Source organism: Neofelis nebulosa, chromosome 13 (genome assembly GCF_028018385.1).
Source record: "Neofelis nebulosa isolate mNeoNeb1 chromosome 13, mNeoNeb1.pri, whole genome shotgun sequence".
In the NCBI taxonomy this organism is placed as follows: Eukaryota; Metazoa; Chordata; class Mammalia; order Carnivora; family Felidae; genus Neofelis; species Neofelis nebulosa.
Window position 1 is genome coordinate 37,139,095 of NC_080794.1, and position 23,712 is coordinate 37,162,806.

Below are 23,712 nucleotides of genomic sequence, written 5' to 3' on the forward strand. Positions count from 1 at the left end.
CCTGACTGCCAAACAGGCAAGATTCCTCATTGAACCTGAAGGGACTCCCACGAGTGCGGATGCACCGGTTTCACGCCGGGAGGAGGCCACGCAAAGCTGAGGGCAGAGCAGACAGAACCACATCCCTGCTCCAACCAGAGAGCGCCCCAGGGAAGCGAGACTTCTGGTGCCTGTTCCCTTTCACAGGCAATCAAATCCTCCTCCAAGCACACCTGGTCTGCTCTAGAACCTGTTTCTCGCTCGAGCTGGTTCACTCTCAGTAGGAAATAAGCCGCATGTTCTTTCTAGAGGAAGAACCACCATGCCCATAAACTAAAAAAGCCAAAAATCTTGGAAATAAGACCACACTTTATCTTTCGGTGGCAGGACCATTTAAAGAAGAAATGGATGGCTTTTTGGAAACTGCATTCTATTTTCACAACTGCATAAACACAGTACACACAAAAACCCAAGGTCCCAAAGCGATCAATTCTTTCAGGTCATAGATGCTCCAGATCAATCCCCTTTCCCACCCAGACAGCAAACCACAGGGAACTTGTAATTTGGACATCTTGACCATTTCACGATGATGATGGCCAAGAGTGAGGAAAGCATACACACTCTGTATCCTTTGTGAACCAAATGCAACCAGCAACAAGCTCTGGGCCTGACAGCGATTGCCTCCCACCACCAAACCATAAAGCGTCAGGACAGGGCTGCTAAAACGAGCGGTTTTGCAAAAGAGCTAGACCGTGGCTGTTGTTCACCTTGTTTTAGTATCGAGAAGTCTTCAGAATTAAGATTGGGGAAGTCTGAAATGTATCCTAAATACCCTGTCTTTGGCACACTTTAAGTATGGGGAGAGAAACCAGAATGGGGCCAAAGACAAAGCAAGCTTTTTAGAAAAAAGACAAAGACTCAAGAGGTATGTGGCTGCTTTGTCTCAGATGAGCTCGGTTCTACTAACTCCCTGGGGCAACAAGTATTTCCAGCCAAAGTACTCTCCCATGAGACTTCAAAATACCTTTGAAAAATCTTTATTCCTACAGAGAAATGCCAGTGCTCAGAAGGGGGTACTGCCTCAGTAAGAATGGTCTGGGGACTTGGTCCCCATATTATGCCACCAGTGGCCTGGCTCTTGAGCCATCTGATATGGTTCTAGGATCTGCAGGACCCCATCACCCAGAGGGGCAGAAGCCACAATCAAGAGACTGTTTCCAAGTCTCTGGATCCAACAGACAGGAATAGTCTGCTCACTATTTGCAAATGATTTGCTCATGCAGCAGAAGCATTTCTGAGGTGATGAAAAACAGGACTAAAGACATGCAATGCCCTCAGTCATCACAGAAACAAGGTGTCCCACTGGAAGTCAGGCCTACAATTAAGGAAACAGTCATCTCCGGGGTCACCTATGGTTCCCCATCATCACATTGGCGGCATGCACATGGCCAGCTGGGTGCTGGTTTTTAACCAGAGTCCAAGCCCTGCTCGCTTCCTTTTCTGGCCCCTTGAAGGGGAGATGAGACCCCCCCCAAATCACAGGGGAGAAATGCAGAAGCTCCCCCACCAGCCTACGTATTAACACAGGTCATGCCATTAAAAAAAAAAAAAAAAAAAAAAAAAAAATTGAGCAAAATTAACTACAAGAAGCAGCAGACCACTACTACAAGCAAATCCCCCATCACATACCTGATCCTGCTGTTGAACAAAAAAACAGGAAATCGGAGATGAAAATAAGAGAAAGGAAAGGACACAACAGTTAAGAAAAAATTAAAATAACAACGTCTGTTAACCAAGGTTGTAAGGATGTCACCAGAAGTTCAGGGGAAACCTTGCAGTCACAAATCAGCAACCTACCTTGTTCCTATTATTTCAGGGGGCACTGAAAGTTATTGTGGCCCTCAAGGGACAGAGCACACTGTCCAGCTTGTGTGTGCACTGTCCCCATGCTCCCACCACACCAAATCATGCTCAAAAACACAGGGCAACAGGTCCCAGGAAATGCCAGGTGATGAGGAGCTCTCCATCCTCAGGAGCCTCAGTCCACCGTGCCTGCAAGGCCTTCCCCTCAGGTGGTAAGCAGCAAAGTGGGACAAGACACAGGAGTGCCCAAATCGGGGGTGTGTGCTGGAATATACACCCAGAGGGGTCAGGGGTCCTGAACCACACACCCTCTGCTGCCTCGGCCTCAGGGCGCCAAATGCCAGCCTGGAAGGCTGATCTGACAACAAATCAACAGTTAGTTCTCTCTACTAAGGGAGAAACGGGGATGTGCCTGTCTGTCTAACTGGTAGGGTGCTCATCATGCTTTTGATCCCAAAAGCAAACCTCAAAGCAACCTAAACATCCAAAGGGGACTGGTTACATACATGTTCCACCCAAACAGGTTATGCAGCCACTTAAAAATCCTTTTGTACCAGAATGTTTAATGACCAATAAAACACATTTTTGAGCAACTAACTGTAAACTACAAAGTTTAAAGTACTATATAACCGTATGACCCCACTGCTATTTTTTTTTAAACCACAAATGATTTTTGATTTGGGATGTATTACACGTATTTTCAAAAAACATCTATGCAGTAAATCTTTTATCATGAGAAAATTTTACTATTTAGCTATGAGAAAGCACTTAACCAAATCGAGTCAAATCAAAGGCTTATTGATTTCCTCCTCTAGCTCCATGTCTTTGTAAGCTGCCTCTAAACTACTTTTAGAACAAGGCATGTTGTAATAATAATCCCAATGCCTGGCCGGGAGCCCTTGCAGGCTGTGAGGTCTCAACTATTCAACTCTGTCGTTGCAGCACAAAATGGGATGAGCATCACTGAGACCCAGCAGAACTTTACAAAAACAGTGGTGGGCCACAGTTTGCGGACCCCTGGTTGGAGAACAAACTCAAGGACCCACACAGGTCAATCTCAACACAGTCAGAAAGTCAGCAGGATAGAGACAAAGTGCAACCCACCCCCTCAACTCCAGCAGCTTAGATCTCAGGAAGCCAGGGCATGTTCCCAATTTAAGAATACCATCACATCACCCTGATTCGTACAACAGTCTGCGTGGAGCTAACTAGCTCATGTCCACGATCAAGATTTTCTACCTCTAGTAAGGGAGGGATGCCCACACCACCCAGAAGCATCAGAAGCAAGTGCAGGAGTTAGGAACTCAGGCAGCAGCTAGAGCTAACACTGCTGCAGAGTGCAGGACCAACTGTGGGAGGCGGGATTCCCCCGCACCTGCAAACTCCAGCTGCAACGTAGCAATTCTCAGCCCTGGCCTACCTACCAGAGCAGACTATTCCCACGCGCCCCAGGGTGAAAGGCAGATACCAGAAATCTGATGGCCAGCTCACATATGCACAGGCAAACAAATCACCAGGAAGCCATCAGGGCAGTCCTGGGGGTTGAGCTGCCTCAGCCTTCTCCCTGGCTGGGGAAGGTAAAGGGGAGGAGGTACTGAGTTGCAGGTAGAGAGTCTGCTGGTTGAAGAAGGTCCGTTTTGACCCAATTCGTTATCTGAAGGGAAAAAGGGAAAACTAAACCATGTAATTTTCAAAATCCTGAGAATCACGGAGTTTGAGACAAAGAATGCTAACAGGGAGCCTCCCCTGCCACCTACCATGTGCATCATCATCTGGACAGCAATGTCAGAATACTGGTTGATATAGTTCTTGCACTGAGGAGAGAGAAACAGGGTGTCAGTGACACTTAATTGCCGCAGCGAGACACCAAAACCCCAGCATTTCCGACAATGTCAACAGGCAACTATCAAGCAGTTTCCAAGAGGAGAGTCTCACAAACGTCTGAGATAAAAATGGCAATGTGCTTATCCTGTGCGTTACAGGAAACGGTGTGCAAAAGGTGTTTTGAAAATGTGTCCCGAAGGCCCTTAGAGAAAAGGTCCTCCAATCTCCTTTTACAGCCCAAACTTGCCCCAAGGTCATACAGCAACTGCTCAGGAGCAATTCTGAACATGGCTACAAGACATGCCACTACAAACACGAAATGACTTTTCGAACCCATTCACACATTCCTAGACAAGGTTATAAAGTTAAAACCCAGCAGAACCAAGCTAGAATGATTTTCAGCACACCTACTTTCATACACATCTAGCTATTGCCTCTAGACCTTCACAGAATAGCCCTGGTCACACTGGGGCGCCTCCACAGTGAGGAAACCAAGGGAAACAGGGCAGCCCTCACACAGGGTTGAACTGGGAAACCAAGTCAGACTGTGATATGCAAAGATACTTCAATGAGGCCAAAAGACTCCCGACAGAAAAGAACCCAGAGCTCCCAGAACCAGCCATTCCTACCCAGGAAGGCTGCTCTAGACCCTAGACCCATGGAGTTATTACAACCAGCTTCCCTACATCCAGTCTAGCCAAGGTTGTTCGGTTGCTGGATACAAAACTAGCATTTTGGCTTTACGTGTCAATTTCATAGGCCCCTGGTTAAAGTGAACAGGGTCCAAGAAATGAAACCCCCTAAGAATCTAACAAAATGAGTTTCTTAGCCTGCAGGACTAATATTCAGCAAGGTAAGGAAAGCATCCCAGGTGCATCTGCTGTAAGACAGCCTGCACGGCTTCCCAAGGACAACAAGCCCACTGGCTGTGGGGAAGGCACACCTACAGCTATGAATATGTAACAGCCAGGCTTCTAAAAACAGGGTTATAAAGGATTCTAATGTTCCTTATACATATGGTGACTGGGAGGGGAAAAAATTCTTCACAAAAGTGGTCTCCTTATACTACTTCATTCCAAATGTTTTGTTACATATACAAATTCAAGTAACCAACAAAGCATTTAAGTACCCACCAACTATTCCCAGAAGGGAACAGGAGTTGTTTGAACAATCTCTTCCTCAAAGCCCTTGGGTTGGAACTTAAAATGGTACCTCAGGAATTGAATTTTTCTTGGCTCCCCCACTCCTATCTCCAGAGCCCAGAGCCCAGGTCCCAGGCCCAGGACATCCTCCAATGCATGAGGAGATAAGGCTCACCATGTCGGCCATGCCAGGCCCCAGGAGGTCACACTGCTCCTTGGCATGGTCCACCAAGGCCTCGACAAAGGTGGAGTTGGTCCTTACAGCATTCTGGATATCAGTCACCATCTGGATGCAGTCCTGGCAAACGTCCCCACCAGCCTACAGTGACAGGGGTTGATGGGTGGGTGGGATGGGGTGTCAGGCTGGAAACACTGCTCCTATGGTAACTAAGAGGATTCAAATTCCCAAGAGAATTTCCTTATGTGTTCATGACCACAGCACCAGTGACTTACTGAACAGTTGTAGGTTTTTAAAAGGTGTTTTGTTTTGTTTTTTTTAAGTAATGTCTACAACCATTGTAGGACTCGAATTCACAACCCCGAGATCAAGAGGTGTACATACACTCCACCAACTGAGCCAGCCAGGCACTCCAGCTCTGTGTTTTCATAGGCTCTGAAATTATCAACAGGCTTATAATCAACTGCGCCCTGATTTCAATAAAATTTAATTGGAACAGAGAGAAGCCTTTGCATATTTTAAATACCCCAAGTTCTTCAGAACCTCCATGACACAACCATTTGAAAGGTGGCTCATCTAACTGCAAGATCAAATGAAGGAGTCAGTCCCCAGCTCGAGAACTGCACACACGTACCGCCCCTCTCATGCCTCATCTCTAATCCGAAAGAACCGGGCCCTAAGTGGCTGGGCCTACTGCCTTACCTTCGGCTGGGGCTCGCTGTGGGGGCCGTCCTGAGGGTAGAGGAGGAGGGGGATGTTGGCCATGAAGGGAGCCACCACCTCAGCCACATCCAGTTCCGGGATCTTATTGGACTCCAGCTGTTTCTGGTGATTCAGTTCTGCCAGGTGCTTCTGAAGAGACTCGCAGAGATTGAGGGCAGAGCACACTTCCCCAGGATGACTCTAGTGAGGAAAGAAGTCCAGCTGGAAATCCTCTCCCCAGAGGAAAACAAAACTGCCACCTGGTGCCCGAGTCCCTGTCCTTACCTCGTGGCCTGACTCACACACACAGGCCTCACTCACAGGTATTTCCAACAAAACCACCTGCTTCCCTCCCCACCTCCACTTTAGCAAATGGCTCCCCCAACCCCACTCCCAGCAGCTCAAGCCAGAAACCTAGAAGACATTCCTCACTCCTCCCTCTGTCCCTCCCTTCATCAGCAGGTCCAGTCCATTTCTCCTCTGAAACAGAACGTGTCTCTGTCCGCCTCCACTGCCCCATCACATCTCACACCAGACTGTCCTGCCAGCTTCCCCCCTTCTAACTCCCAATTGGTGGGACCTACACATTTAAAGAAGGCACCTATGATCATGTCCCGCCTCTGCCTCTCCTTGAACCCTCCAAGGACTTCCTGCTGCACTTGCAATCCTTAAATAGAGCCTAAAAGGCCTTGCACGGTGTGACCCCTGCTAGTCTTGCCAAAACCTTGGTCCAGTCTCAGGACCCTTCCGCCCCTCTGGCCCTGTTACTTGGGCACCTCTTCTTTCTTAGCGTCTTTCAAATTCCACAGACCCGGCTCCTTGTTTGTTGCTGAAAATCCAACAAGTAGCACACGGTTTATGCACAGCAGACGCTTATTTGAATGAAAGCAGAACACCCTGGTAGCTGAACCCACGAGTATATTCCCCGAATTATTCTTTGGGATAAAAATCACAGAAATGAAATGAATTGCATGCCCAAAGGGAGAGCTAAAGATCTGACAGGAGTTATCAAATGGGCACATGTAAATGTGACACCACATTTACGATTTTATACCACATTTACAACTGAATCAGTTTACAATTCCTTCAGTATTCTGCAAGGTCCCATTTCCTGCACCCTTTCTGGGCCCAAGCCCTCTTGGAAGTCAGAACGGTAGAAACAAGCTATGGAGAAAATCCAAATCCATGAAAAGACTTTCCACTCTAACCACTCCATTCTGGTCCGGCACCTCCCCAGGCCCCGAAGTGCCCTCGAGTCTACTCTCCACCACATACCATCTGTCCTTTAATCATGTCCAGGATGACTGGGAGGTAGGTGTCGACCATCTCCTTGCATGAGGCAGACAGGTTCTGGTTAGGTAGCCAGTCACAGGTCCTCTCCAAGTACACGAGGATCTCTTGCTAAAGGGATACAGACAAGGGCCAGATCAGGATGTGCATCTGCTCTGCCGACGACTGAGAGCACAGGCCCTCCACGGCTTCCAGCAAACGGCAGCCTCGGGGAAGAACCCTGGGAGGGGGCCAGCGGGCAGCCCTGGCTCCATCAGACAAACGGGCAAAAAGCAGACATTCCTCAAAATACAGCCACTCTGACTTGCAGTCTCCTGGGCATGGGGAATTTTGAGCAGAGATGGCCCAAACGGACCTACAGGTAGCGACCAGCAATACAAAAGCCCCCATCAACCATCAAGCCTGGGCATTGAACACCTAGGCCAGGGTCAGCAAGCTAGAGCCCACAGTCTGTTTGTGTATAGCCTGTGGCCAAGGATGGTTTTTACATTTTTAAGGGTTGGCTGGGGGGGGGGGGGGGGGGGGGGGCTAAAAATTTATGTAACAGAAGTATGTGGCTCACAAGATCTGAACTACTTCCTACCCGGGCCTTGACCACTCCTCATTAGACCCCCAGAACCACAGCTCTTTTAAGGAATGGGTGCACACGGCCACTGCTCGCACGCGGTCACACACACTCATGGCAGCTCACCTCAGTGGCATTGTCTTTCAGCATGTCCCCAGCTGCAGTGATGACATCTTTGCATATATCACAGGGAAGGGATTTCTAAGAGGAAAGAACATGAGGGAGAGAGATCTGTGTTTGTAGGATGTAACCCATGCCGTACACAGCTAAAAAGGCCTCTGGGCCTCTGTCCTGTTATATCTAACCAGGGGTGTCTCACACACCAGCACATCCCGGTTCCCCAACCTAGACGAGAAGTACAGGGACGCCCCGGGGAAGGATCAGGCAGGACTGCCCAGAGCACTCTGTGCTTCTACAAGACAAATACCCTTTTCCTGTGCCCTCCGCCCCTCAGCACCTTACTCGGCACACACGGCACAGGCCAAATTTCACATTATTGCTCACAATAGCTCTGGGAAGAAACTGAGGCTCAGGAAGGTAAAAACGCAAGCAGCAGAAATCAGACAAAACCTGTCACCTGGGAGCAACATCATTAGCACAGAGTGAAAGGGGCGGGGCATGTGCAAAGAAGCAAGCCCAGCCGACACCGGCACGGATCCCTGCACTCTATCTACCTTCCACCTCCCAGGCGCTATGCTCAAGTAGAAGCCACATCGCCACCCCAGACCTTCGAAACATCTCACCGGCCTTCTGATAAGCCTGGGCACCTAGGGCCTCACATGGCCCAGGACATGGAAATTCTATTTGGTTCTCAAAGGCTGTAAGGAGCTCCCTTCTTGAAGTCAACTGATTTTCAACCCACGAAGAGGGAAGGAACTAACATGTCTGGATGAGAAACACCTGGGATTGACTCAGCTGCACTGAAAGAAATCAGTTTGAACCTTTGGACCGAAGGCTAATACTGTGCATGGAGCCATCCAAGAGAGACTCCGGCCCCCAGGAGACTGTCCTAGCAAAAGAGAAAGAGTTAAAGTCCTCCCTTGACACACTGAATTTGAAAAGAGGAAGCCATTTGAAAAACAAGATGAGAAGCAAATTAGAAACCAAATCAGAAAGTAATTTTGGCCACAGAGGATAGTGTTCCAGTGAATTCAGAAACGATTTCTGCAAGGACAGCGTTTTAATTCCTCTTCTCTTAATGAAGCAGCACTAGTAGCTGCTCATGGCAGGTTTTAGACGTGGAACTGCACGCAGTCAAACGTGGCCCGCGCCACAGGAGATGGCACGTCCCAGAGCCAGCCGCAAGCATGTTGTGCAGCAATGGGTACACAGCCAGCAAAGCTCAGGCGTCTCCTGAGAGGGCTTAAGTCCCACACAGAATGCACTTGAGCCCGCCCCATGAGAACCCTACATTAATATGCTCTGTTTAACACCGTTTAGATGAAAACTCCATAGCATCGTGCTCACTTCAGCAGCACATATGCTGAAATTGGAACAATGCAGAAAAGATTAGCATGGCCCCTGCACAAGAGGACACATAAATTCACGGGAGTCTTCCATTTAAAAACAACAACCAAAAAAAACATCAAGGGGACAAAAAAATCTATAGCAGCTGAAGAAATTTTTGTGATAATGGAAATAATCTAAAATTTTCAGTATCCAATAGAGAAACTAGCCCCATGTGGCTACTGAGCACCAGAAAAGAGGCTAATACCAATGAAAAACCACTTCTAATTAACTATTTACTTTTAAATGTTTTATTTTTGAGAGAGAGAGAGTTCACACATGAGCAGGGGAGGAGCAGAGAACAAGAGGGACAGAGGATCTAAAACAGGCTCCATGGGACAGCTGACAGCAGTGAGACCGATGCGGGACTCGAACTCACAAACCGCGAGATCATGACCTGAGCTGAAGTCAGACCCTCAACCAACAGAGCCACCCAGGCACCCCTGAAATTTTAACTTAAACTCAAATAGTCACACATGGCTAATGTCTACCTTACTGAACAGCACAAGTGAAATGCAACACTTTCGTTTTAAGTATAAAGAAATGCAGAGATAACCTATCCACATGTACAGCAAAGCTAGCAACAGCAGCAGACACCCATCTTATTTAGGAGCTTGATGTCCACTCTTCCTTTAAACACAATTACTTACTTGAGCTTTCTTAAGGATAACAGTACACTGCAGGATATAAACAACATATACAAAATGGATTTTTAAAATGACCCACTGACTCACAGATAAGCATGTTAGGCAATCATGTTGCAATATAAACATATCTAATCAGTATATGTTGCCCCTTAATTTTACCATGTTATAGGTCAATTATCTCAAAAAGCTGGGGAAAAAAAATTTTTTTAAGCTGGATAAAAATAAATTTTCTCTCCCTCTCTCTCTCTCTCTCTCACACACACACACACACACACACACCAGCAGATTCTTTTCCAGTGTGGCTATAGCTAAAAATAAAATTTTAAATCACTACTAAGCTTGAGGGTCTGAATCTATGATCTGCCTGTCTGAGAGAGACAGAGAGAAAACACCAAAAAGTGGGGAAGGATTTGAAAAGCTTAGCATTTACTTATTTGGATGACCAAGGATGGAGCTGTGTCCATGGCACCCCGCCTGGGGAATGGAGGCTGTGAGCCGGCCGGCCCCTCATTGGGAGCGGATGCGTGGGGCGCACACAGAGGCCCGGAAAGCAGCACGGCGCGCACACAGAGCTGGCCACGAGCGGACCTCATCCTCTCACTGCCACCGGCAGACTGAGTGACCCTGGGGGAGCAGAACTAAACCTCTCTAAGTCCACTGTGTGGAAAATGGGTCCACCTGCAACGGGTCCCGCCTCCTTCGCAGGGTCCCGGAGAGGAACAAACCAAACGAGGCAAAAAAAAAAAAAAAAAAAAAAAAAAAGCCTTGAAAATGGCAGCAGCTACAGCTGATACGAAAAGACCCAGCACAGTAGCAACGGCACTCACCACCGTCGGCTTGTTCCAGACCGTCTGCAGGCAGTGCTTCACGGCCCCGCACTCAGCCGCCGTCTTCACGTTCTGGCACCACACTGCCGAGCCTCTGGTGCATTCTTTCAGTCCTAGGACAGGGCTGGCTAGAGCTGAAAGACAAACGACCATGAGAAGGTGGCCCCCCTCTCTCACCCACCCAGGGTGAAGGACTAGCCTGGGCACAGAGCTGGAGAGCAGGGCACGCAAACCACACGGCACCACTGGGTCCAGGCGAGACGCTGTGTGACCATCTAGGTCAGTCTAAGTCAAGGGCTGGGAGGGACTAATTTATCTGGTTTGCTTTTCTCCTCTCAAACTATTGTATTTTTAGTTTATTTATTCTGAGAGAAAAGAGAGGGAGGGAGAACACGCACAGGGGAGCGGCATTGAGAGGGAGACACAGAATCCGAAGCAAGCTCCAGGCTGTCAACACGGAGCCTGACACGGGGCTCGAACTCACGAACCATGAAATCATGACCTGAGCCGAGGTCAGATGCTCAATCGACTAAGCCACCTTGGCACCTCTCCCCTCAAACTATTTCTAAACAGTATCAGGCCTTTTAATCTTTATAACCTTAATTTTAATTTTTTTCCATGCAGTAATAACAGGAATTACAGGATTTAATTATAGAAAGAAAAAGTTTTTTTTTTTTAATCTGTGGGGGAAATAAGATTCATATCCTTATTACAAAAAACAATGATTCTTAATGTTCTAGAAGAAGAGCCCTTTTATAAATCTAACTTTGTGCATATTCGCACATAAACAAGTTTACTAACAAAGAAAACTACATAATCCGCTTTGGTATCAGTGAACACATGTGCACTCAACAGCAGGTGCATAAAACGACCTTACTTCTGTTGTGGTAATGAAAAAAAAACGCTCAGGCAGAAGTCACATGCACAGAAATGAAATTAGGGGAAAATTCAAGAAAGGTACAACATCACCCAGGACCAAAGAAACCCACGCTACAGCAGGAAGGTGCCATATTTTAAAAGTTAAATCAGCCAATGGAGGGAAAAAGTGACAATTTTGTAGTAAAAGATGCATTTGTAAGGCTGGTAAGTGTGACCGCTAAGGACTTAATATATGAACGTATTTCAAAAACTGGAAAAATAAAATCCCTCTTCAAAAAGTAATCCACTTCTAGAAATACATTTTAAGGACATACAGCAATCCAGGAGGCAAAATGTGATAGGCATAAATATATTTATTAAGTGTAATTCACAATACTAAAAAACTAGATGTAACCTGAAAAAACTGTGTAGCTGTTAAATAGAAAAATGGTATAATATATCAAAAAGGAAAAATTCAAGAATACCTATATTTCTTAATACAGGTCTACAGCAGCCTTCACTTTGGAACAACCTCACCTCTACCAAACAATTCAGCTAGAAAAGAATAGAATCTATGAGGCTACACAAAGACGGATGATGGTGCAGGAGGCCGACCCCAGCAAATACCCACCTCCCCCTGTACACAGGAAACACATGGCCCAAGACTGAGAAGGAAATCCCAGAGCCACCTACAAAGTACCTCGAGAACCTCAGGAGTCATGCGGCACTTTGCTTCAATTTGTGAGCCCAATGAGAAGGCACAGTGAATTCTACAGACATGTAATACACAGTACACAAAGAATGCCTGTTGGTGGTAGGTACTCTCCCTCCAGGGGAGGGAAGACAATGAAATGCTGTCATTACGAGCTTTTCAACCAAAGCTATATTCCACAAACGATTCACACAAAGACTGAGTCACAGGTGTCCAAAAAGCTCAAGCCAGATTATCTGCACCCTTTCAGACACCAGCAAGTGAATGATTCATCTCCTGCCCAGGTGATAGCCTTCAATGCCCCTTGGCGGCAAAAATCACATCCATAACCAGTCGACAAACCCAAGAGAACTAGCCGCATTCCAAGTCCAAGTTGGCTTGGACTCTGGTTTCCTGAGGAAAACACGCACCGGATTCAAAACAGTACACACGAATCCCCAGATGGTTCACAGATGTTTAGTACCTATAAAGTAGCCAAGCTAGGCTGGGGCCAGTCCTCAGCTGTAGGTCTGGGCAAAGGGGAGGAGGCGTTAACTGTTTCACAAGGGTCAAGGCTCTGAGAAGTGTGGCAGTCAGAGACAGCACACGGAGCCAGCAGGTCCCAGCAGAACCTCCCACGCTCCTTCCAGGCACTGGGCCCTGGGGAATCCTGAAAACGCCCAAGACAGACAAACTGGTTCTACCTCTAACTGGGAGAAGAAAGCCGGAAAAATAACAGGAAGCTACAAAATGAGTCTCTAGGCAAAGGAATGCACAGTGATACACAGAGAAGCCAGAAAGAGGTTGGACATCAGCACACCAGAGCCAGACAGGATTAAGAAAGGCAAGGCCAGTGAGCAGTCCTCCCCACAGAAGCCCTGACCACCACCCTCTATTCTCACAGACGCAGTCACAGAGAACTCTGATCCAGGGGGGTTTCTCCAACCATCCCGACCAGGAATTGGCTTCAAGGGCCAAAATCTATCAGGCTTCAAGAACCGGATGCACTATCACAGGCCCAAGAGGCAACAATAAGTTGTAGCTTATTTATTCCTTCTAGGAACTGGAAACAGTAACCATTTTCAATAACAACTTTGTTACCAGTTTGGGCCAAACTCTTCTGGACTAAAAAGAACCTCGGGCAGCTGGTTATCTGAGATTTGTCCAGCTAACAAATCACAAGTCATTCCCCAATCTCCACAGTTACTCTTACCTAATAGCCCACCTCAGGACTTTCAGAAGTATAAAGTATGCGTGCGTATGCTACCAAATCTGGGAGGCCTATCAAGTCATCAAAATCAAGCCTAAAAAAAGATTTCATGGACACCGGGAAATGAAACTGAACTCCCAGCTGGGAATTAAATTCTCAGTAGGACGTTCGTTCCCATGTACCTCCAACAGAAAGCCCAAGTTTTTAAAAGTGCGTATCTTTATAAAAACAGTCTGTGGTATACAACGAATGTGATGTCCTAAAATGACCCAAGCTACGTTCACAACCGTGCGTCCTCAGGACGGCTACCGTGAGGCTAAGACGCAAGCGTGGGTGATGCCGATCCCAGTGAGCTACCTGCTGAGGTTCGGGCGCTTATTTCAGGAGCTGATCCCCTGTGAGGGAACCAAAGGGTGAGTCAGAACACTCGTGAGACACGAATCCTTTTCCCGGAAAATATATTTGTATACGAAAGCCTCACACCATTTCAGGGAGCTCTCAGGCATCTCTCAGGGAGATCCCAGCTATGGACCGAAGGGCCGTAAAGACAAGCCTGGTTTTTCGCTACCCAAGCGGGAAGACGATCAGACTCCCCTGACTGGGAAGACAGTGGCACTCCGGCAGAACAAAGTGGGGAGACAGGCTCTGTGACCCCACGTGAGAGGCACGGACACCCAAAGGGAGAAACAAAAAACAAACACAAGGACCGAGGTCCCTGGGGCAGCAAAATTACTGGGGAGCTGGAGGAGGCTTCTTCACAATGACATTTGTGAAGGGGCCCCTGACGAAAGAGAGACAAAAGACCGGCTGAGAGGGGATTGCTGAGAGGGGAGATTCCCGAACGTACCAAGGGAGAGAAACCTCCTCTGTCTCTTCAGAAGCCAGCCTGCAAAGACAGACCTCAGGCCCGGTAAGAGGGCCTCCGCCGGCAGGCTCGCACCCGTGTGAAAGAAAGCTCACCCTGTGGGCTACAGCTCCCGCCAGGGTCTTAACCCAGGGGCGATGTGGCAGAACTGAAAAAGAGGTGGGAGATTCAGACGATGGGGCACCTAACTGGAAATGGAAAGCGATTACCCATGTTCCAAGTAAGAAGTGGTAGCAGCGGGGCTGAGAGAGGAGCCAACAGAGAGATCCCTACAGAACAGACAGCCAGGAAGATGACACTCCGTGTAAACTTAAACGTGGAGAGCAAGGGCCAACAGCACAAGGATGGAGGTGGTGGTCAGAAGCTCAGCTGCGGGCCCACTGACAGGCGGCGGGGCTCAGGCCTGTGTGCTCCGCTTCCCAGGAGACAGGGACAAGCTCGGCAGGTCAGGAAGGCAGGGGCACGTGACACCACTCCCGAATCCCCTAGAAGACTGCAGGTGCTTGGCCGGGAGAATGTTTCCAAGAAACAGTCACCTTCAGAGGGAAAGGGCACCTTCCAGCGATCACACGAGGGCGGATCTGCTCTGTGCGGTTTCGGACCCAGACCTCAGAGCAATAAAGAGGTTAAGAGAAGCAGACCACAGCTCGAGATAGGGGACACCCACAGGGTTACAAAATGGGAATGGGATGCCTCGTTAGCTGATGACCTGTCCGAAAGCAGAAGCAACCAAGCAGAAACCAAATACCCAACCTACAAGGAATTCTGTGTAAGAGAAATTCTGAGTGGAGAGCAGGGCTAAGTCCTTTGGGGCTACACGTCTTCACTCTTGTAAAATGAGGCAAATGACCTTTTCAGTGTTTACACATAAACAATACATAAAAATCACCGTAAACCACTTTCTTATCAGTTATTTCTCAAAATGTGTTCCCAGCAAAGCCTTCATCTCTATTCTGTCTCCCACACTCTGCCCCCAAATACCAACTTTCTTCTCTACGCCTAGTTTTTTTGTTGTTGTTGTTTTTAATGTTTATTGTTGAGAGTGAGAGACAGAGTGCAAGCGGGGGAGGGGCAGAGACAGAGGGAGACAGAATCCGAAGCAGGCTCCAGGCTCTGAGCCGTCAGCACAGAGCCCTACGCGGGGCTCGAACTCACAGACCATGAGATCACGCCTGAGCTGAAGTTGGCACTTAACCCACTGAGCCACCCAGGCGCTCCCCAACTTTCTTCTCTTGAGGCAATATGCTGAACTCTAAGAAAGTTCTTAGAATGTGTGCCTGGCCCACTGGAGAGTTCTGATTAAATGTGTCCTATTAAGACACAAACACTCCTGAGGACAAACAAGCACTACCTCTCTCAGCTCCAAGGCCTGCCATTTGAGCCCTCAAAGACAAAAAGCTAGTACACTGAAATTAGAGAAATTATCACTTCAGAGACACTAAAACCCTACAGGCAAGTTCCATTTCATTAAGGAAAGACAGGCTTTGTCTTAAGACACAAGATTTCCATTGTATTTTCTCAGGAAAGGGATGGGTGCACTCTGTTCCCTTTTTACTCCCCAGGCCTAGAAGAAAATAGGCATGTTCTAAACAATTCCACATGTGGGTCATTTATAAAAAATAGGCTACAATGGAATTTTACTGTATTGAGAATGGCTGCCATGAGCTACACCAGAAATGGGCTCTGCGGCAGCTCTTGAGTCTAGATCTAGACAAAAAAACCTTAGTGGGCCTGGAAGGCAGAGAGAACTCACTAGCGCCACATGTGTTTTAGGTGTGATGGCTTCTTGCAAAAAGAAAAGTAAATTTTGAAGCTTAGAAAGTGAGACATCTCAGGTAACTGACATCACCATCTAAATTAAATGTTTTTCAAATGTGGGATACTAAAATCAAGATCTTCCTCAAGTCCCTCCCAGACGACCTTCAGCAAATCACTCTCCTGAGCTTGTTCGTCTACAAAATGAAGACGCAACTACTGGAGTCCCTGAACTGCTGCTGAGAATCAAGAGGACATCGTTGTTACGCGTTTTCAACGACCAGAATACATCTCTCAGCCACCATGCCTTCACCATCATCTCTCTGGCATTTTAATTTATCCGCATAACTGAACTCCCCTACCACACTGGCTTTGAAATCAGTCAAGGGTTCAGATCATGGCTCCACCAATTCTAGTCAGGCGACCTTAAGACTTCAGTCTTCCAATCTGCAAAACGGGCCTATTGCTAGTACTCCCAGGAGTTTGTAAAAATTAACCAGTAACTGTAAAACACGGAGCTAGCATGCTACAGGAGTGCAGTAAGTGCTATCAGCATCATCAACATCACCTACAGTAGCAACAGCAGGATCTCTGATCCACTACCTCACCCCAAATGGTTGCTCCCACAAACAGTAGAATCCAGGCTGTTCTGTTTACTCTGCAACTCATCAAGTAATTAACTGGCAGCTCGAAGACCTAAAGAGTTGCATCCCCAAACCTCAGAAGCTGTTGGTTAGTCACAAAGAGTAAAACAGGCTCCACCAAAAGCAGCCCAGGAGTTGATACTACCTACGTATGTGCTAAAAAAGAAGTTGTGCATGAGCAAGAATGAGAGGTGCCCAGTGGGTTGAGTGTCCGATTTCGGCTCAGGTCATGAACTCACGTTTCATGAGTTCAAGCCCCGCGTCGGGCTCTGTGCTGACAGCTTGGAGCCTGGAGCCTGCTTCAGATTCTGTGTCTCCCCCTCTCTCTGCCCCTCCCCTGCTCGCACCCTTTCTCAAAAATAAAGATTTAAAAAAATTAAAAAATGTAAAAAAAAGAAAACAAAAGCACCCTTAAAGCCTGTACTTTTCTGGAAGGGTGAGGAGGCAATAAGACAAAATAATCACTGCCCTCAGCGGTGGTGTCTACTAAAAGCCAAGACCTGGGGGGCACCTGGGTGGCTCAGTCGGTTAAGCGTCCGACTTCGGCTCAGGTCATGATCTCACGGTCTGTGAGTTTGAGCCCTGCGTCGGGCTCTGGGCTGACAGCTCAGAGCCTGGAGCCCGTTTCAGATTCTGTGTCTCCCTCTCTCTCTGCCCCTCCCCTGTTCATGCTCTGTCTCTGTCTCAAAAATAAATAAACGTTAAAAAAATTTTTTTTAATTTAAAAATAAAAATAAAAATAAAAGCCAAGACCTGGACAAGTACTTTCACCACAATCTCCAAAATATGAGGGGAAAAAAGAGCACCCCTTTCTCAGGAATTCTGTGAAAATCAATGAGAAAGTAGAGGAAGGACCAAGAGTGCCTGGTTCCTACGAAGCTCAGTTAATTGTACCTAACTGTTAATGATAGTGGACTTGAGGGAAAGAGCTACCAACAGAAGGCATTCACGTTCTAATTTTTATATTGTGGTATAATTTTCTCCCAGGTTACCTTCAAAGGCAGAAAAAAAGCTAAACCACCAGTTTCAGGGAACAATTACTGCCCAATGTGGCAGAAACTGAAACTATATTCCACAGGGTTAATGAGACTCAAACTATCAGGAAGTTTAAAGCTTGTTTTTCAAAGCCCTGTTGCTCCCAAATCAGCTGTTGTTTCTTTTTCAAACCCCACTAACAAATCCACTAGCTATCCCTGCAGAGGCCTGAGCTGAAGGTCACTGGTAAGGTTCCAGCCAATGAACAAGCCCTGCATTCCCTACCAGTGATAAGGAGCCCAAGACCTCATCCAGTTTATCCGGGCTCTTGGAGCATGCACATAGCCCCTCTCCTTGTCCTAAAAGGACCTCCTGATGTCAGGACTCCAACTTTGCCCTATTTTATGTCTCCACCCTAAAATGAACATGAACAATAGTAAGTTTCATGTATGTTTGCTCAATGCACATGCTCCATCTTTCCTCATCAATAGTCATGAGTTCCACACCCCTCTTTTCATCAATATATATGTAATCTCAACCCCTATAATTATAAAAAAAACAAACAAAAACAAAAAAAACTTGTTCTCTGCCCCTTCAGAGAGGCAGATTTGAGACCTGCACTCCCATCTCCTTGGCTGGCTGGCTCTCAAATAAAGCCTTCCCTTGCTGCACACCTGAGGTCTCAGTGATTGGCTCTGTTGCATATGCAACAGATGAACTTGGGTTTGGTTACAAGACCACAAATTACTCCTTATGTCCATCCTCCACTCCTTCCAGAGAACCAGCTAACCATGTTAGCTATAGACATGCCTGCCAAGATTTAAAAACTACATTTCCCAGTCTCCCTGGCGGCAGGGTCTGGACAGGAAACCACATTCTGGCTAATGAGATGTTAGTAGAGGTATCACATCTTTAAAGGCAAGTGTGATGGCTGGATCTTTAGCACTCATGATGGACATTAAGAAAGGGACTAAGTCTGAGTTCTTCTGGAAGTAGAACCACAACACTGCCTGGCTCCTGAACTTCCTGTGGAAGGACAGGGACAGTTCTATCACATTTAAGCCACTATTATTCTAGCTCTCTGTGGTCTGCAGTCAAACCTAAGCCTAACTAAATACCAGCTTAATCTATTTCATTCACCAGAATAGTCCCCAAATAACAAGTCTTTTATAAGGCTTACCTCCACTGAGGATATTTAAAAGCCCACATACACAATGTAATTACCAAAGATTTTCAAAAACATTCTCAGAAAGAACGGGACGACCTTTCCTAGAAGGTGTATTTTATAAGCTCTATGTGTTAAAACAATCAGCCTTATTATTTTAGCCATCGTTTTTCCTTGTAAATATCTTAAGTAGCATATGCTAAATACTGTTTGGAGTCTAGTTGCCCCAAAAAAGGATAACAGAAAATACAAGCAGCTTCCCAGCACCAACAATCAGTGCATACATTCCACAGGGCAATGGATCCGCTGCCTGGCTAATTTAACACCATGGCAACAGGCAGGCTGCTAGGAAACCAAGAAAGGCTAACCCCGGGAGGGCCAGCATCTACCGCAGGTTCCCTCCATTCAAACATTTCCCAGAAGAATTCATGCACTTAGATCCCCTAAGAGCAGGACATAAAGCAACGCACTCAACACTGACTACTCCAGCAAAAGGCTGGTGTCACAAATACCTTCTATGGCAAAGAGCACTTGTCTCTTCTTTGCAGGATCCTGCTTTTGGAAACATTCTGACGAGAAGAATAAAAAACACTGCCCATTTAATCACTCAGAAGAGCATATGCTCAGAGGCAACCTGCCTTGATCTAAAGAAGGTCCAAATATTCCTCTTACCACAAAAAGAAAGCCGTGGCAATAAAGGTCTCAAGGTCGCCTGGCTGACATCCCATCACCTCTGGCCCCAATAAGCTATTATTCCTGTTATGTAAGACAAGGTTCTTTCTTCCCTGCTTCTCCTCTCCCTCCTTAGTTTTTCCCTCTTCTTGTTCCTTCACTCTTCTCATAAGTGAGATCATTCCAGGGCAAAAAAACTGATCTCCATGGAGAAGGCAATAGAGTCCTCGGGTAAATTAGCTTGTGCAGTGATAACTGAGACACCGAGGGACAAGAACGCAATCCTCTTAGATTACACAAGAGTGATACAAGTGGCACAATTAATTTTGGGAAGGGAAATTCCTATCTAGTTCATTCAAGAGCACTGCAATCCAACAAACTGCTAGCAAAGCTCTTCTTCCAAAGCGTCAATCTATCAGCTGATGATCAGAGATGAAAGTAAATCACCTTAGATAAGATGCTGACACCAGTGGACCGTGAAGAAATGAGCCCCTGGCAGGACCGCCTAGGATCCGGTCAGGTGAACGGGTACAGGCAGAGGTCAGCAGCACATCTACACGGCTCTAGACCCGGCCCAGGTGTGCAGAGGAGTGTTTGAAAAAAACACTGCAAAAATGTAGAACAAGCCATTCTCTCACTAAATATATTTGTGTTTAAGAAAAGTTATTTTTCATGAAAATTATATTAACACGGGTTAATGGGTTTATCATTTGTAAAGGATTATTTTTTTTAATTGCCAGCTTAATTTGTAAGACGGTAATATTGAAAGCTGCAGCCCACATCAACAAAAGCTCTTTGGGGTCCGTCCATAACTCACAAGTATACAGGGATGCGGAGACCAAAAGCTTGAGAGCCACCGCTTACAACAACCCATATCTGGAACCCAGAGCAGGGGAAAGAACTTCTCAAATTATGGCTGGTTCCCTTTTCAGATTTACCTCAAATCACAGCCACCACAGGATTATCTAAGTTCTGTTAACCACAGGGTATGTAAGTTGTTAGGTTCCTATGTCCCTACCCGCCACGTAATATCCTAACAGGTTTGAGGGTTCCCCTAATCTGGACATAAACTATTATAATGGTCAACATTTCACTTGAGCTCAAAGTCACTGATCTGTCAACCCCTAGACACCAATTCTAAAACTACTTTCAGTAAATAAAAGACTTTTTTTAATCGTGATAAAGACTTGACACCATTAACCTACCAGCGCCTCCTGAGCTGAAGTCTACTCGGCCGCACCCCACACCGCCACTTAGCAGCGCTAAGCACCTACTATGGGCTGAGCACACTCAAACATGCTGCAGACACGGCAAGTGATCAAGACGACAGATATACACACCACAGAATGCCCGGCGCTGGGGAATGCCAGGAAGAAAAATGAAGCCAAGTCAAAAGAAGAACAAGACTAGAGCAGGACAGCACGGCCATGCAGACAGCGCGGTGAGGAATTCTGACGAGCCAACAAATGAGCAGACAACTAAGTGGAGGGAGGAATCCACATGGATTGTCTCGGGAGGAAAATGTTCCAGACAGGCGGAACCCAAAACGCAAAGGTTCTAAGCAACGGTAAGGCACCAAAGGCTGGAGAGCGGCCTTGACCTGACAGAAGAGGGAGAAGAGCCCTGAAAGGTGGCCAAAGGCAGGGTGACGTGCAAGCCTGCAAGACAAATTAAGTTTTAACCCATGAGAGACAGGAAGCCCCAGGACCCTCTGGTACCAATGCCTACACTTGCAGGGGAGCACCCCATTACCACTGCTGAAGAATTTTTTTTTTTTCACCGTAATAAGTGACACCACAAAGACTAGCCAGAAGAACTTTCTAGAGTATCTCCTTCAATCTTATTTATGAGATTTCCATTAATGCAAATAATTTCTTTTCAAAAGCAGCATCTGCCCAAATATGGCCAGGATTCAATTTTAAAATTTGGAAGTGTTATTAGGATTCATCTCACTTTTTCAGAAACAAAGATGTTCAGCAACGAGGTTAACGAAATTGACTCATACAGGGGAGCCTACGTGGCTCAGTCAGTTGAGCATCCACCTCCTGACTTCCGCTCTAGGTCATGATCCCAACCGCAATGGGCACCCTGCTGTGTGTGAAGCCTGCTTGGGATTCTCCCTCTTTCTGCCCCTCTGCCCCACTCGCATGCTCTCTCTCGCTCTCTAAAACAAAAATAAAAAAATACAATGAAACTCTCTGTAACTATTTTTTAAACAGCTGGGAGGAAGGAAGAGATTAAGACGTGACAACTAACTGCAGTGTGGTACCCTGGATTTGATTCTGAGATTAGTGGGAACATTGCTAACGGCTACAAGAAGTTTGCAGTGTAGTTAATGACACTGCCCCAATGTTCACTCCTTACTTGTGACAAATGTATAGCGGATACATAAGATGTTAACAATAGGGGAAGCTGGGTGAAGAGTAGATAGGAACTCATCACACTATCTTTTTAATTTTTCTATAAATCTCAAATTATTCTGAAATTTAAGACAGGTCTATCCATACTAGCATGAAAATGCAAACTTAATCACTCTTTTATAAAACTGGCAAAGTTTAAAGTCCGACAATATCAAATGTTATTGATGCAAGTAAAATTGCTTATGCCATGGGAATATAAATGGCCAAAATATGTGAGAGGAATTCGGCAATTCCTAAAGTAAAATATGTACAGTCCACAACTCAGAAATTCTGTTCCTAGGTGTATCCTCTAGAAAAATGCCTGTTCATGTGCACAAGAACACTTACAGCAGTTTAAGAGAAAAAACTAGAAATAATCTAAATGTCTAGCAACAGAGTATACATGATGTAAATGAAATACTATACTGTAGTGAAAATGAAAGAACCACACATTATCAACATGAATGAAGCTCACTAGCCAAAAAATAAATAACCCAAGAATATATGCAGTATTTGTACAATGTTTAAAATACCCAATACATACCAGTCATACTTACATGTATGAGAGGATAAAGACCTACAGGGGAACGATAAACACCAAGCCCAAGAAGGTGATTTACAAAGGGAGGAGGGATTTGTTAGGCCCGGTTTCTTAACCAAGTATTGCACACATGGGTGTTCATTCTAATTATTCTCCCACTTTTCTGGATGTCTACAATGTTCCACATGTGAAAAAGACCAAGCCAGTATAATATGTTTATTACATATGTGTGTTATAAAAAAATAAAATAAAAACTTTTTTTTTACATTTGTGTTAAAAAAAAAAAAAAAAAAACAAGAAGGGGGAACCCCACACAATTATACGCTGCTCTGGAAGGCTCCTAAAGGAGCTAGTACCAAGCTGTCTCTGGGAAAGGTCTGGGGGACACTGGTGGGACGGAAACGGGCTTTTTACCCTTCATTTTTTTCACTACTGGACTTATTCACTATGTGCAGCTATCATCTAAACTGTTCGCCCCCATGTATGGACAGGGAAACCAGAGGAGAGGACTTAAAACAGGTACGATGGTTAGTAACAACGGGCCTATATTATGAATACTCGGATTACCAAAACCAGGCCCTGATCTGCTAGACTGCTGATAAAGGCTGATCTAGCAACACACCAAGTCTAGCTAACTAGCATATAGACTTCCACCCCTCTTAACTGCTGACTGCCTATACCCTCGTTTGTTTTCCTGACCCAGTAATTACATACAGCACACATATTTATAAGTCAACTTAATTGTTTTATTAAATTTAAAACATTCTTTGAAATGAAAGAAGCCAGGGGATATCACAAAATCAAGGGCAGAGGAGAGTCGCCTGTGCAGGTACAGGAACACTGACAAACATGATATGGTTTTTATTCGTGGTATAGCAGCCAACCTTACAGTATGTACTACCTACATCCTTCCAGAGTGAAGTCCTAAAGGGTCACGGCAACCTTATTAGATCAGAATGATCAGTAACCCTATCTTGCAGATGAGGAAGCACCACTGTGTAAGAAACTTGACCAAGGTCGTAGAGCTGTCAGTGATGTGATAAAATTATTTTCCATGGTATCATCTCAGTCCCATTATAATTACAAATTCCAAAAGAAAACATGGAATTTACAGATTATTTATCAGTACACAAACTATTACCCAAAGACATAATTCTGGTTATTTTCTGGAATTTCACGGAACAAAACAAAAAGCAAAGCAAACTAGTACTTCTGCAACAGCCAAATTCTTCATCCCAATCACTGTCTTTTTCACCATTATTTTAAAATTATTTAGAAAAAAAAAAAGGCAGGGTAACATAATTAGTATTTTCTGTTGATTTAAAGAGAATCTAGACCTTCCTTTCTCATGGCAGAACCAAGTAAGAGCCAGAGAGCAAGGCTTCCAGCTATCTGGAATGCCCACGCTAGAAAA

The 23,712-nt window shown here is 45.9% G+C and overlaps 1 protein-coding gene and 1 non-coding gene across 2 annotated transcripts in view; one reads left to right on the forward strand and one right to left on the reverse strand.

The window, feature by feature from the left end:
• The window catches only part of PSAP (prosaposin), a 32,550-nt gene that overhangs the window by 5,443 nt on the left and 3,395 nt on the right, over positions 1-23,712 (reverse strand). Inside the window, exons 2-7 of the mRNA XM_058696620.1 lie at positions 10,524-10,657; positions 7,670-7,744; positions 6,964-7,089; positions 5,689-5,889; positions 4,984-5,127; positions 3,600-3,656 (exon numbers count right to left, since the gene is read on the reverse strand). Of these exons, the coding sequence (XP_058552603.1) occupies positions 3,600-3,656; positions 4,984-5,127; positions 5,689-5,889; positions 6,964-7,089; positions 7,670-7,744; positions 10,524-10,657 (737 nt within the window). The remainder of the gene's footprint in view (positions 1-3,599; positions 3,657-4,983; positions 5,128-5,688; positions 5,890-6,963; positions 7,090-7,669; positions 7,745-10,523; positions 10,658-23,712) is intronic.
• Positions 9,003-9,108, forward strand: LOC131493727 (U6 spliceosomal RNA). Its single transcript, XR_009252821.1, has one exon. It is a non-coding gene; the product is annotated as a U6 spliceosomal RNA (small nuclear RNA).